Below are 14,395 nucleotides of genomic sequence, written 5' to 3'. Positions count from 1 at the left end.
TTTTTTTTTTTTTTGCTTCTAGACATAAGACAGGTCTGGTGTGCTTAACTGTGTGTCTGTGTTGTCCTCATCAACCATGTGAGCATGTGGCCACTTGCACAGAGATTTAGCCTCTCTTTTCCTAAATTGGGCATCAACTTGGGGATAGAACACAGGAGCAGGACACCCCACATCCTAATCACACTACAGAAGGATGCCTGCCATTTCTACTCCATCTGCATCAGCATTTGATGAGCATTTAAAAAAACAATTTATGGGCCTCCCTGGTGGCGCAAGGGGTTAAGCACAGCACTATGAAGCAATCTGCAGCCTCTGCAGCACGAGTTCGATCCCCAGCCAGCCAGGGAGCAACCCACATGGCACAGCAGACCTCTCCTGACTTGCCTGCTGCTCCCCTCAGCAGTGTATTTCCATCAATCTGCCTGTTCTGTTCCCCACTCTGTCTCTGGTGAATCCTCTCACCCCCCACATCTCTGGCCTTTACCCCAGCTCTTGTATGCATAAAGAAATAACTCTTTTAAAAAAATAATTTATATTTTCTAGATATATTTCTGTATGTGAAATCACTACTGGACAGGAGGCTCCATTTTCTCCCAGACATGGAAGGTAAACACAAAAGCACAATACATTCCTCTTGTGTCATTTTGTCCCTCTCAGGCTTGATTGGGCTGTAGAGGTGTTGAAACCACACCTGGGCTCGCAGGAAGCCCACTTTGACTTTCCCTTTCCCTTAGGAAGTGACTAGAATCAGCTCCATCCCTAGCTCTGTGACCTGGTCTCTACTTAACTCCTTCCGGTGTATGTGGTTTTGCCTTTGGGAAACAGCTCATAAACAGGATTTCCCTTTAGGGTTGTTGCTATGGTTCGAAGAATAAAAACAGTTAATATAGGGCTGCACTGAGTGAACGCTATATAATTGTAAGTTATATTGAAATAATCACTTTCTCAGCTTTGTGATTTAATGAGAAGTCTGCCTATCACCTAAAATTATCCCTTCTGTGGGATAGAGATGGGGAGCAATCCCATGTTTTGGGACCCTCTATCACTGAGTGGGGTGCACCGGCTGGGTAGGAGGAAACCCCTGCAAAGTCAGGGAAAGAAGCAAGTGGGTAAGTGTGCCCTTGCGCGTTCAACTCTGACCCACAACTCCCAGGTGCAAGTCATGGGTAAAGTACAGGAGGGTTGCACACGGCTCAGAAAAAGGACAAGGGCGGGGGTGGGGTGTTGGGGGGGTGCTGGGCGGTGGGGTTGGGCCGGGTGCTGACCTGACCAAGATAGCGAGCACACCGGGGCTTATTTCCCGGAACGCCGGGACTAGGGGTGGTCGGGAGGTGGGATAATTGAGAAAGGCTGACGAGGAGATGGACACCGGCGGGTCACCTGACCCACAGCCAGTTGGCGCGAGCAGGTCCCCCGGGGGCGGCCACGCCACGCTGACATTGCACAGGGCACCTAGGAGGGCCGTGCGCCCGGCGCGGCGGGTGCACTCAGCCGGGTTGTGGGGGGCGCGGGGGGGGGGGACGGGCACCGTGAACTCTGCTCCGCTGAGCCGGCGGGCGGGGCGGGGCCTTTGCGCCCGGGACGCTGCCTCTGGCTATAAAGATTGGTCGCCGCGGCTGGGCTCTATCTTGCCTTCCTCCAGCCCAAGCGCTTCTTCGTCTCTTTTTTGCACCTCCAGGCTCACCTCAGCGAGAAATGGACCCCAACTGCTCCTGCACTGGTAAGAGCGGCTGACTCTGGGGTCTGGGACGCTGTCTGCAAGGAGCGTGTCTCTGGGGTGGAGAAGGGGCCTTTTGAGATTGAGAAGAGTTGGGCTTTAGTCCCTGCAGGGCTTTCTTCCCAGTCAACCTGCCGAAAGCCTTTCGGTCGTCTCTATGCCTCTTTTTAAAGTTCAGAGTAACCGGGGCTCAAGGCTGTGCGTCCCCTGCCACTCTGCAGGTGGGTGGGCTGCTGGACCCAGTGCTCTGTCCAGGCCACAGAGCTGCCAGCATCTGATGAGAGGTGGGCTGCCGCCAGCTCCACTCTGCCTGGGCTGGATCCTGTCTCCTTCCTAGTGAAGCAAAAACAGGAGGATATGTACCTTTCCTGGTAGGAGAGAAGGAAGGTGGGGCTCCCTCAGTCTGCCCTAAATGGGACTGGAGCTTCAGCCCTGGAGCAACCAGGGCTGGACCCTGATTAGGACATTGCTGGCACATTTGAGGCCACCCTGCTGTATCTCATCACCCGCATCTCCCCCGCCTGTCTTTCCTCCATGAAGGTGGCTCCTGCAGCTGTGCCGGCTCCTGCAAATGCAAAGACTGCAAATGCACCTCCTGCAAGAAGAGTGAGTGTGGGGCTTCGTGGGGACCCTGGAGGCTGGGCTGAATCACAGGAGGGGACCTAGAGCTCAGTGGGCAGGAGCTTCCCTCTGCACCTGAATCAGAATCAGAACTGAAAGAGCCATAGAGATGGTTGTGTCCCAGTCTCTCATAGAACAGGGAAACTGAGGCCCAAGGGGCCACCTAATAGTGTCAAAAACAGAAACAGAACTAGAATGAGGTCTTCTGCCTCCTGAAAAGCCACCTGAACCCTCTAGTGTTTTAAAGCACTTTATGCACCTGAACTTGGTGACCACACGTGTGTTCTCTGGCTCGCTGGTATAGCCCTTTTGTATGGAGGCAGCCAGAGCCTCCCTGACCCTCTTGGGACCTGTGCTGTCTGGAGTTTGCCCTTCTCTCATCTTCAGGACTTTCTTCACTTTGCATGGTACTAGGGAGCCACTCTCCTTCCCCAGGGGCCCTGTCACTGTTTCCAGGCTTTCTGTGTGTCCTGAGATTAGGTGGAACAGGTGTTGGAGGGCAGGACCTTTGGGAATGGTCTCAGGACAGGGCATGCACCCTCTATTCAGTCCCCCAGGGCTGGGGCACAGCTGGTGCCAGGCCTGAGGTGGGAAGAAACCAGCCCAGGTGCTGTCTGCTCTGCCTTCTCACTCTGCCCTTTCTTCCCCAGGCTGCTGCTCCTGCTGCCCCCAGGGCTGTGCCAAGTGCGCCCAGGGCTGTGTGTGCAAAGGGGCATCTGACAAGTGCAGCTGCTGTGCCTGAATTGGGGGACCCCCAGCTCCCAGATGTAAATCGAGCCACATGTACAAACCTGCTTTTTTTTATTCCACCTCTTGCCCCATTCCCCACATTCCTTTTTCTATGAAATATGTGAGTGATAATAAAAGTTGTTGATTTTATTATGATTGTTTTCGCTTCTGTGCTTTGGAAATAAGAGACATTGTGCTAATAGGACGGGGAGGGGGGAATCACTGGGGATTCACTGTCAGACTGCAGTCCTCAGTGGATAGTGAGCTTCAAACTTCAGAGGGAATAGAATCCAAGTCCCCACTTGTTTGAATTCAACACAGGACTTGCTTTTCAACACTGTGGTTGAAAAGCCAAATATAAACATTCAAAGATACAAACTTTCATAAAAATAAGTGAATGACTGTATACGTGTTTGTTCAGGGTGCATTGACCATTCGCAAATTAGTAAAACAATTCAGAAACTAGTTCCAGTGTGTATGTGGGGGGGTGCTTTTACCTTACCTTGGGTAGCTCTGCTCCCCAACATCCCCGCAAGGAACCCATCACCTTGGCTTGCCTAGTGCCCCTGACAGGATACCCTCTCCCGCAATAGCTCTCGGTCAGGATAAAATAAGGTTTTTGTTCAAAATCCAGCTCTGGGCTACTTGAAATCAGTAAAGTGACCAGTGGGATTTGGAGGACATGCTATTTCTCAGTAAGCACTGTCTCAGATGAAACACTGTGTCAGATGTGGGTGGATCCAGCCATTTGGAGATTGTGCTGGCATTTTAGGCAAGATGAGGTCTTGAGTGACTTGTTTGGTTCCCCTGGCCACTTGTTGAGGAATTGCTATCTGATGTTCAGTCTAGGAGAACACAAGTCGCATGGGCCGGGATTCCACCACCCCAGCCACAGGGTCCATATGTGGTGGGGAATCTCAGAAGCCAGATGTGCTGAAAGCATCGGTTTTGGTGTCAGGATTCCTGGTTCCCAGCCCATTTCCCAATAGGCCTCTGGAACCGGGTAATTGTTGACACTGTCAGACTCTCATTTTCCCAGTAGTAGAATGAATGAAATAACGGCACAGCTCCTAACGAGGGCCTCCTGGCAGAGGCCATTGTGATTGGAGGTTGACGCTGATCTCTGAGGATGATTTCTACCTGCCATCAGCACCCTGGGGGAAGGATTAATGGTTTGGAGACATTGCTCAGTTTAGAGGGGTGAGATGGGAATGGAACCTTGATGTCCAGTGTCAGGGAGAGTGTGACTGTCTTCCTGCCATCAGCCTCCCAGGACAGACACATCGCAGCAGTGGACAGATGCAGAAGCTTTACCCACCCTTCAAGTCATTTGATCTCCATAGAGACCAGATGTGGAGTTAACAAGCAAGGACTGAACCGAATATTTCAGAAGGTTAATCATCCTGGCCATAGTCAGTCAGCTCACAGTCAGAGGTCTGAAGCAATCCAGAGCTGATCTCACTCTGTTCCGACCGCAGACTGATGAATTGGATGCCACTGGTGCTAAATCAGATCTCATTATTCAGATCAGAAGAGTGCTTTGAGGGCCTCCCTGGTGCCACATGGGTTAAGTCTCAGCACTATGAAGCTATCAGCAGCCACTGCAGCACAAGTTCAATACTCTGCCAGGGAATTGACCCACATGGCATAGCAGACCTCTCCTGACTCGCCTGCTGTTCTCCTCAGCAGTGTATTTCAGTCAATCCACCTGTTCTGCTCCCCACTCTGTCTCTGGTGAATCCTCTCACCTCCCGCACCTCTGGTCTACACCCCAGTTCTTGTGTGCATAAATAAAATAAATTAAAAAAAAAAAGAAGAATGTTCTTTGAGATGATCAGCTGTGCTCTTGAATAGTGGATACAGATGCCCATCAAGGCCATAGGAATTTGAGGAGGGAGCTAAAGGCAGCTCATTTCTCCTCCCACAGCTTCCTCTGTGCCAGGTTTCAGCATCCTCACCTTTGTGTGAACTCATGGTGGGGGGGGGGGTGGAGGATGCAGGTGGATGCTCAGGCAGCCTGTGTGGGGGCCAGTCCACCCTGTCTTACAGTTGCCTGACAACCACTCAGGGCTCTCACTGTACAAAGGACTAAAAAATGAGAGTCTGGCTCTTGGGATCCAATGCAGGAAGACCTTTTTTTTTTTTAAGATTTATTTATTTATGCATACAAGAGCTGGTGGGTATAGGCCAGAGGTGCAGGCGGGTGAGAGGATTCACCAGAGACAGAGTGGGGAACAGAACAGGCAGATGGACCGAAGTACACTGCTGAGGGGAGCAGTGGGCAAGTCAGGAGAGGTCTGCTGTGCCATGTGGGTTGTTCCCTGGCCGGTGGGGGATCGAATTCATGCTGCAGAGGCTGTAGATTGCTTCATAGTGCTATACTTAACCCCTTGTGCCACCAGGGAGGCCCCTGCAGGAAGACATTTAAAGAATTTAGATGGATGCCTGCTATAGTGAGTGACTGTAATAGCAACTGCTACTGCATTATCAGTAATAGCATAGGAGACATTTTAATATTTCCTGGTTGGTGAGCCTAGCTGTGTGACCTGTGCTTTATTGAGACCAGTTTCCCAGAGAGAATTATTCTTTCAAATGAATGAATAAATGAATGAATAAATACAGGATATATCATCAAGACAGTTGGTGTCCTCAGGACAGTCCAGAAGAAAGCCTGCCATATCTACTCTCACCTGCACCAGTATTTGGACATTTTCTTTAAACAATTCATATTTTCTAACAATTCATTACTGAGAATGTGGATCAATTTATTTCCAGAGATGGCTGATACAAAATCACAGATATATTCCTTTTTAAAATTTTTTTTAAATAATTGAAATTTTTTTTTTACATCATTGTTCATTTTTAGACAATATTTGCTTCCCCCTACCCCCTCAGGTGTAGTCCCCACAGAGTTTCCTTCACCGGTGCACCCGTGCACCATCACCTCAGTCCCCTGTGCTCCTCCCTCTCTCTATCCCTCTTCCTCCTGCAGGATGTCTCTGATTTATAATTGTCCATTTTTGCTTTGTTGTGTTTTGTACTGTTAATATTTTTTTACACTGATGTCTTATTGGGTTCCCCTATATTCCTGCTGTAAGTGAAACCATCCGATATATTTCTTTTTCCTTCTGGCTTAGTTCACTGAGCATAATTCCTTCTAGCTCCATCCACATTGCTGCGAATGGCATGAGTTTCTCTTTTTTGATTGCTGAATAATATTCCATGGTATATATAGCACATCTTCTTGATCCAGTCATCTATTTTTGGACATTTGAGTTGTTTCCAGGTTTTAACTATTATAAATAGTGCTGCACAAAATCACAGATATATTCCTTTTGTATCACTTTTGTCCCAACCAGATTTGAACTTGACACAACAGGGGCATTGAAGTCACACTGGGCCAAAAGGAATTCTCTTTGACTTTCTCTTTCCTCCTTCACAAGTCATCAGCTCCAGTTTTCACACTATAAACGGAGTTGTTTTTTTTTTAAGATTTATTTATTTACACAAGAACTGGGGTACAGGCAGTGTACCCGGCACTGGTACAGACGCGGCAGTGTGAGAGAACCAGAGACAAGGCAGGGAGCAAAAGAGGCAGACAACCGAAAACTCCACTGAGGGGAGCAGCGGGTGAGACAGGAGAGGTCTGCCTCACCATGTGGGTATCTCCCTGGCAGGATGGGATTGAACCCGCTCTGCAGAGGCTGCAGACAGCTTCACAGCACTGTGCTCAACCCGCTGTGCCACTGGGGAGGCCCTGAACTGAGTTCTTTAACTCCTTACTTAGTTCCGCCTTTTGAAAAGGGACTCATAAAGAATATTTCCCTTCAGGGCCTGAGCGCTGGGCTGTGAAGCTGCCCGCAGCCTCTGCAGCGCAGGTTCGATCCCCTCCCCCCAGCGAGGATCCCACATGTGCAGACCTCTCCTGCCACCCGCTGCTCCCCTCAGCAGTGTACTTCGGTCCTTCTGCCTGCTCTGCTCCCCGCTCTGGCTCTGGTGAATTCTCTCACCCTCCCATGCTTCTGACTGTACCCACTGCTTGTATAAATAAATAAATCTTTAAAAAAAAATATTTCCCTTCAGGGTTGTTTTTATAGTTCAAAGAGTGAAAGTGATTAAAACAGGGCGTGACATGACCAGGTGTATGTAATCTAGCCAGGTACCTGCAAAGGAAACGACCGCTCTGTACATTGAGCAACACCGGGTCTGCCTATCACCCCAAAGGATCTCATCCCTGGGGCATATCCTGGGTTATGGGAACATCTGTCTCCTGGAGTGGGGTAGGCTGTGGGAGGCCCCTGGGAAGTATAGGCAAAGGAGGACCCAGATAAATGTGCCAATATATACCTTAAGAGGTGTAAGGAAGGAAGGAAGGAGAAAGGAAGGAGGAAGGAAAGATGGAAGCGGGTTAGGAAGGAAGGAGAGAAGGGAAGTAGCGAGGAAGAGGACAAGAGGGAGGGAGGGAGAAATCCCCTCACAGGCCGGGGGCAGGGACGGGACAGGAAGGCGGACAGGTGGGGGGGGGGGAGGTCACGGCAAAGGCAGGTCCTCTGCGCACAGCTCCCTGGCACCAATCCAGTGCCTCGGGCCCTGGGCCGGGCTGCACACGGCTCCGGGAAAGGGGACCCCGAGGCCAATGTGCAGAGGATGTGGTTGCGGAAGATGGTGATGATGTAGGCGCTGAGTTCCTGGAACACGCAGGGACAGGGTGGCGGCTGAACGCTGGAAACTCCGGGCGTGCAGGCCAGGCCACCAGAGCCTCTGGCTTACACCTCCTCGGTGGGAGCGATCTCCAGGGGGTGACCCTTTTGGAGGGTGCGCACGGACCACAACCACCCTGGGGGACTTTCTTTGCTCTCAGCCCCGCCTGGTGCGCCCGGCGCTGCGCTCGCGCTGCGCACAGCTCGGCGCGCCGGGTCCGGGTGCAGCGGCTCCGCGGAGCGCGTGCAAGAGACGGGGCGGGGCTTTTGCACCCGGGCCGACTCCTCCGCCTATAAAGGGAGAAAGCAGGCTCCTTGGCTTCACCAAGCCTTTCTCCAGTCCTCGTGCGTCTTCGTTGCCGCTGCTGCGACCTCCACCTTCACCTCAGCTGAAATGGACCCCAACTGCTCCTGCTGCACTGGTAAGCGACCCCGACTCTGGCGTCCTTGGGGTGGAGAGGGGGGGAGCATTTTGAGGTTGAGTAGAAGTGAACTTTAGATTCTCTCCTGCTTTCTTGCTAGTTGAATCCCCAGTCTTTCCCTTGTCCCAGTAGCTGTAGTTATGTTTATCGGGTCGGGGGCTCAAGACTGTGCTCGTCAGATCCCCGACTGGTTAGTGGACTGCTTGCCTGGGACCCAGTGCTTTGTCCAGGCCTCTGAGCTGTCAGGAATTGAGGGAAGGGGGAAGAGGCCTCTTAGGTTTCTGTTACCCCAGCTCCAGTTGCCTGGACTGGTCAGGAGCCTGGTGCCTGCCTTGTGGAGTAGCAACAGGAGGTACCAACTTCCCAGCAGACAGGGAAGCTGGGGTGCCCATTAGTTAGCTGAATGGACTGGGAACTCTCAGAAAGGGGCCTGACAGGTAGATGCACTGCGGGTCTCTCAATGTGCTCACTATGCTTACTGTCTCTTTTTCTCCATGAAGGTGGCTCCTGCACCTGCGCCGGCTCCTGCACCTGCAAAGGCTGCAAATGCACCTCCTGCAAGAAGAGTGAGTGAGGGGCTTTGCTGGGACCCTGTGGCCTGGGCTGAATTGGGGAGAGAAACAGCTCAGCAGGCAGGAACTGCCCTGAGTGTGTGGTTGCTGTGACCTGCCCGTGCAGCCCTGTCCTGGGAAGGCAACAGAGCATCCCTGGCCCCCAGGAGCTGCTGTGTCCCCTTGTCTCTGATATTGAGGACTCTCCTTACCTCATTGGATGGGGGCTGTCCCTCCTGTGTCCCCAGGGGCCCTGTCACTGTGTCTCCAGGTTTTCTGGGTATCCTGGGCTCAGGTGGGGCAAGACATTCTTTTTCGGGAGGGCAGGGCCTTTGGGAAAGGTCTCAGGACAGGGCATGCACCCTCAATTCATGTCCCCCAGGGCTGGGGCACAGCTGGTGCCAGGCCTGCAGTGGGAAGAAACCAGCCCAGGTGCTTGCTGTCTGCTCTGCCTTCTCACTCTGCCCTTTCTTCCCCAGGCTGCTGCTCCTGCTGCCCCCAGGGCTGTGCCAAGTGTGCCCAGGGCTGTGTGTGCAAAGGAGCATCTGACAAGTGCAGCTGCTGTGCCTGAATTGGGGGCCCCCCGCTCCCGGATGTAAATAGAGCCACATGTACAAACCTGTGTTTTTTTTATTCCACATCTTGCCCACATTCCTTTTTCTATGAAATATGTGAATGATAATAAAAGTTGCTGATTTTATTATGTCCATGGTTTCTCTTCTATGCTCGAGAAAAAAGGGACATGATGCCTGTGAGACAGGCTGGGGAGTCACTAGGGTGCTGAGTCTGGGGATGGATAATCTTCCGCTCCTGTGATACTATGCCTTCAGGCAACACAGGTTACCCATGAGCTTGAGTTTCTCTGTAGAAAATATAAACCATCAGGATGATAGTTGCGTCCACATGCAACAAGAGATACAAGTTTCCCTTTATTCTCATAAATGGTAATGACACAAACTCCCAGTAACTCTCATTCTTTAGGGTTTCCTGCTCAACTTCAGTCCATTGTGGATATTAGACTTTGAACTTCTCGGGGGGGTGAAATCCAGGTTCCCACTTGTATGAATTGGAGACAGCTCATTTCTAAATCACTGTGTTGAAGGACCAGTTGTAATATCCCAAATCTCACACATGTAAACTTTGGTCATTATAAAGAATTAAGACCTGTATATTTGTTTACTGATGATTCATCACCATCAAGAAACCAGGGTGGGTAGCACACCTACCTTAAATAGCCCTCCCCTGATACCCCAATAGCAACCACCTGGCTTGCCCAGTGCTCTTGACTTGACACCTACTCCCCACTCCCTGTGACTTGACTCTGAATCTGCAAGCTCCTTCCTCTCTTGGGCTGACATCTGCCCTCCAAAATCCAGCCCTGGGCCTTTTGAAACCAGCAGAGTGACTAGGGATTTTGGGGGCAGGGGAGCCCAGTCATTTCTCAGCAGGAAGGAGTATGTGAGAGAACTGGTTCAGATGAAGCATTTCACCTGTCAATGCAGGGATGTGGTGGGGCCTGCAGCTTGCGTGGTAATGAGCTACTTCATGCAGGAGTGAGGCCCACGTGACCAGTCACAAATACCAAAGGATAGTTTTTCTGCACGATTTGTTGAGGGATTTGCTCCAGAGAAAGACAAGTCTCATGGGTCAGGAGTCAGGACCACCCTACCCATAGGGCGCCGTGTGAGGAGAGGAACTTAGAAGCCAGCCCTGAGCTGAGCATAGGGTTTTGGTGCCTGATAGTCCTGGTGGGGCCTTTTAACCTGGGCAAAAGTTGGGAAGTTCTCTCGACCTCCACTTGACCCTTTACAAGGATGGGTATTGTATTGTATTGCATTACGTTGCATGGTATTATATTAGATCATTACATTGCGTTACATCATATTATACTTCAATGGCCTCTCAGGAAGGAGCATATTTTTTAAAATACTTATTTTATTTATGCATACAAGAACTGGGGTACAGGCCAGAGGTACGGGGGGGGCGGTGAGAGGACCCACCAGAGACATAGTGAGGAACAGAATAGGCAGATCGATGAAACACACAAGCCAGGAGAGGTCCGCTGTGCCATGTGGGCAGCTCCCTGGCCGGGGATTGAACTCATGCGTATAGCCTCATAGGTTACATCTGAACCCCTTGTGCCACCCAGAAGGAGCATATTTCTATGTGCCAGTGACATTCTATGAAAGGTTCATTCGTGGGAAACATTATTCTTAGAAGCTGAAGATGGGATTGGATTTGCTAATATAGCGCCAGGGGGCAGTTAGGATGCCCTCTTTTCATAAACCCTTCATGCCAAGAGACTGCCAGAGGATTTGGACAGACACAAGATCCTTTCCCACTCCTTGTGTCATCTGGTCTTCACTGGAACTAGGGAGAGTTAATGTGTAGGTGCTGGAGTGAGTGCCGTCATCAGAGAGGTTAAGCTACCTGCCAACAGTCACACAGCACTGAGTGAGAGGTCTTTGCCAATACTGCAGCTCATCTCACCCTCTGCTCACACTGGATGCTGTATCCTGCCTCGATATTCAGACTATAGAGTCCTTGGGATGGCCAGTTGTGCTCCTGGCTTGAGGGATGCAGACAAAGTCCAGATTGGTGGTGGGGCTCTGCAGAAGGAGTGGATGCCAGCTAATGCTCTTCCCCCTGTTGCCTCCGTGCCAGCTTTCCCTGTGCTGGGAAGCTTTCCCTGTGCTGGGAAGTGAGGGCCAGATGCTGTAGGCAGCCTGCCTGGGTCCAAATCCACTTGTGTCACTTAGAGCTGTGTGATATAACCTCGCTGCTCAGTGCTTTCACTGTAAAAAGGGCAAAATAATAGCTTCCGGTTCCCAGGATTCAGTGAATGAATACATGCAGGGAACTTAGATTGATGCCAGGCACACTGCGAGTAGATGTAATATTAGCTCTTAGTGCATTATTACAATTTATAACACAGCAGACAGTCTTCTACTTCCAGACAAATAGGTCAGACCAGTGGGATTGTGGGGAATCTGTTGCCCTCCTCAACCATGTAAGCATGTGAGAAATTACCGAAGTCCTTCTTTAAGACAGACATGTCCCCAGAGCGGTAGGGAAGGAGCCTGCCATGTCTGTTCTCGCCTGCGCTAGTATCTCACTGGACATTTGCTTTAACTATTCACATTTTACAACTATATTCAGTGTACATGAAAGGCAAAATCTCTGTCCTCTCTGCAAATGAGAATCCATTTACTCTGACATAGAAGGTAGACACTTCATCTTATTCATTTTGTATCACTTGTGTCACAACCAGTGCTGGGAAGTGGCACCACTGATTCTATTCACTTTTGTAGGGATAGAAAGTCGTGAGGTTTCCCTTTTGACCCAAGTATGTCTTCATCATCTACAGCGTCAAGTTCACGCCTGTGCCTTGTGAGTCTGCTCCCTGGCCTAGGACTGAATTCAAGTTGCAGTGGCTGGCCATAGCCTGCCAGTGCTGTGTCTTTAACCCCTGGGTCACCAGAGAGGCCCAATAAATAAAACAATTCTTAAAAAAAATGAGACTGATTCAAACAGGGCTTGACACAGAAAGCCTGATGTCAGGACATCATCAGGGATACGGATGGGGATAAAGCTGTTCTTCTGGCTTTGTGATTTGATGCTTGGTTTGCTTGTCACCTAAAGCTGTCCCTTCCAAGGAGGGTGTCACTTCTTAAGGAAACTGTCCTGGAGTGGGGTGAATCAGGTAGACCGTGGGGAGCCCCTGGAAAATTACGCAAGGACCACTAGACAAATGTGCCTGTCCATTCCTTTTTGAGCCTGTGGAAGGAGGGGAAGGAGGCTTGTGTTTTGCTGTGTCCCGGAGCCCCTGAGGACAGGTCCAGGAGCCCACAGGGGAGGGGGAAGGGTGGAGAGAAGAAGGGGTAGAGGTGAAAGCAAGTCTGACCTCTACCCAGCGACTTGGGAAGAGACAATGGTTGCACACGGTTCCGGGCGCCGGCGACACCGAGGACAACGTGCGCGGGCGGATCGCGGTGACTCAGCGGCTGAGTTAGGTCCCTGATACGCGGGGTCACGGTGCCAGCAAAACTCAGGAAAACAGGGTAAGGGCGGGCAGGGAGACCGGAACACCGCGTGCAGTCGGCACGCTCCTCCGCAGGACGGGGCGCCAAGGGCCGGGCACGCCGTGTGCACAGAGGGCCGCCACCCCAGGGGAGGTCTGCACCCAGCCCAGGCCAGCCCGCCCGCCCCGCGGAGTCCGGGGCGGGTGCAGGCTGGGCGGGGCCTCTGCGCCCGGGCCGCCTTCTCCGCCCATGAAGCGAGCCGGCGGCTCGCAACTCCACCAACTCCCATTAGCCAAGCTCCTCTCCGTTGCCAAGGCTTAGACCCCTACCTCGCCCTGTTCGAAATGGACCCCAACTGCTCCTGCGGCGCTGGTGAGCGATGCGCGGCTCCGGGCCTCAGGGCACGCTCTTCTAGGAAAGACTGCATCCTTTCCCGGGCTGGAGGGGGAGCATTTTGAGTTTGAGTGGAAGTGATTCCCTTAAGGTGGACCACTACCTGCTTCCTAGCCGCCTTCTCCAGCTCCTTACCCTTTTGCTAATGTCTCTGTTATACTTGTGGGTGCCTAGGCTCAAGGCTGCGCACCTTGAAGTGACACCGTTCCCTGGTGGTTGTCTTGGTCTTTCTGCTGCCAGATTTGATGCAGGTGGAGACTTAGCCTGTTGGGATCCCTGAGCTGGTTCAGACTGCCTTGGCCTTCCTAGTGGAGTAAACACAGGAGGGTTCCCACCTTTCACAAGGGAAAGGAGGGAAGTTGGGGTTCCCATCAGTCTGCCTGAAGGGGACAGGAGTTGCTAGGCTGGGGCCCTGGCAGAGTTGGGCTCCAAAGCATTTCTGACACACTGCCCTGACTCCCAGACACACTCCCTGCTCATTGCCTCTTTCCTCCATGAAGGTGGCTCCTGCACCTGTGCTGGCTCCTGCACCTGCAAAGGCTGCAAATGCACCTCCCGCAAGAAGAGTGAGTGAGGGGCTTTGCTGGGACCCTGTGGCCTGGGCTGAATTGGGGTGAGACACAGCTCAGCAGGCAGGAACTGCCCTGAGTGTGTGGTTGCTGTGACCTGCCCGTGCAGCCCTGTCCTGGGAAGGCAATAGAGCATCCCTGGCCCCCGGGAGCTGCTGTGTCCTCTTGTCTCTGATATTGAGGACTTTCCTTACCTCATTGGATGGGGGCTGTCCCTCCTGTGTCCCCAGGGGCCCTGTCACTGTGTCTCCAGGTTTTTTGGGTATCCCGGGCTCAGGTGGGGCAAGACATCCTTTTTGTGGAGGGCAGGACCTTTGGGAAAGGTCTCAGGACAGGGCATGCACCCTCAATTCGGGTCCCCCAGGGCTGGGGCACAGCTGGTGCCAGGCCTGTGGTGGGAAGAAACCAGCCCAGGTGCTTGCTGTCTGCTCTGCCTTCTCACTCTGCCCTTTCTTCCCCAGGCTGCTGCTCCTGCTGCCCCCAGGGCTGTGCCAAGTGTGCCCAGGGCTGTGTGTGCAAAGGAGCATCTGACAAGTGCAGCTGCTGTGCCTGAATTGGGGGCTCCCAGCTCCCAGATGTAAATAGAGCCACGTGTACAAACCTGCGTTTTTTTTTAATTCCACATCTTGCCCACATTCCTTTTACTATGAAATATGTGAATGATAATAAAG

The 14,395-nt window shown here is 51.9% G+C and overlaps 3 protein-coding genes across 3 annotated transcripts; all 3 read left to right on the top strand.

The window, feature by feature from the left end:
• Positions 1–1,574: 1,574 nt before the first annotated feature.
• On the top strand, positions 1,575–3,230 carry LOC119250403 (metallothionein-2A-like). Its single transcript, XM_037518131.2, has 3 exons — positions 1,575–1,720; positions 2,258–2,323; positions 2,989–3,230. The coding sequence occupies exons 1-3, from the start codon at positions 1,696–1,698 to the stop codon at positions 3,078–3,080; spliced, it is 183 nt and encodes a 60-aa protein (XP_037374028.1). The 5' UTR covers positions 1,575–1,695; the 3' UTR covers positions 3,081–3,230.
• Positions 3,231–8,047: 4,817 nt separating this feature from the next.
• On the top strand, positions 8,048–9,469 carry LOC119250401 (metallothionein-1F). Its single transcript, XM_037518129.2, has 3 exons — positions 8,048–8,189; positions 8,690–8,755; positions 9,220–9,469. Exons 1-3 carry the CDS (start codon positions 8,162–8,164, stop codon positions 9,309–9,311), a joined length of 186 nt encoding a protein of 61 aa, XP_037374026.1. The 5' UTR covers positions 8,048–8,161; the 3' UTR covers positions 9,312–9,469.
• Positions 9,470–13,006: 3,537 nt separating this feature from the next.
• Positions 13,007–14,395, top strand: LOC119250400 (metallothionein-2A-like). The gene is made up of 3 exons (XM_037518128.2): positions 13,007–13,134; positions 13,656–13,721; positions 14,186–14,395. Exons 1-3 carry the CDS (start codon positions 13,107–13,109, stop codon positions 14,275–14,277), a joined length of 186 nt encoding a protein of 61 aa, XP_037374025.1. The 5' UTR covers positions 13,007–13,106; the 3' UTR covers positions 14,278–14,395.

The sequence above is a fragment of the Talpa occidentalis genome, unplaced genomic scaffold (assembly GCF_014898055.3).
Source record: "Talpa occidentalis isolate TD23 unplaced genomic scaffold, MPIMG_talOcc4v2.1 talOcc4.17, whole genome shotgun sequence".
Taxonomy (NCBI): Eukaryota; Metazoa; Chordata; class Mammalia; order Eulipotyphla; family Talpidae; genus Talpa; species Talpa occidentalis.
The sequence above is the reverse complement of the archived record's forward strand: the minus strand, read 5'-3'. Positions and strand labels throughout refer to the sequence as shown.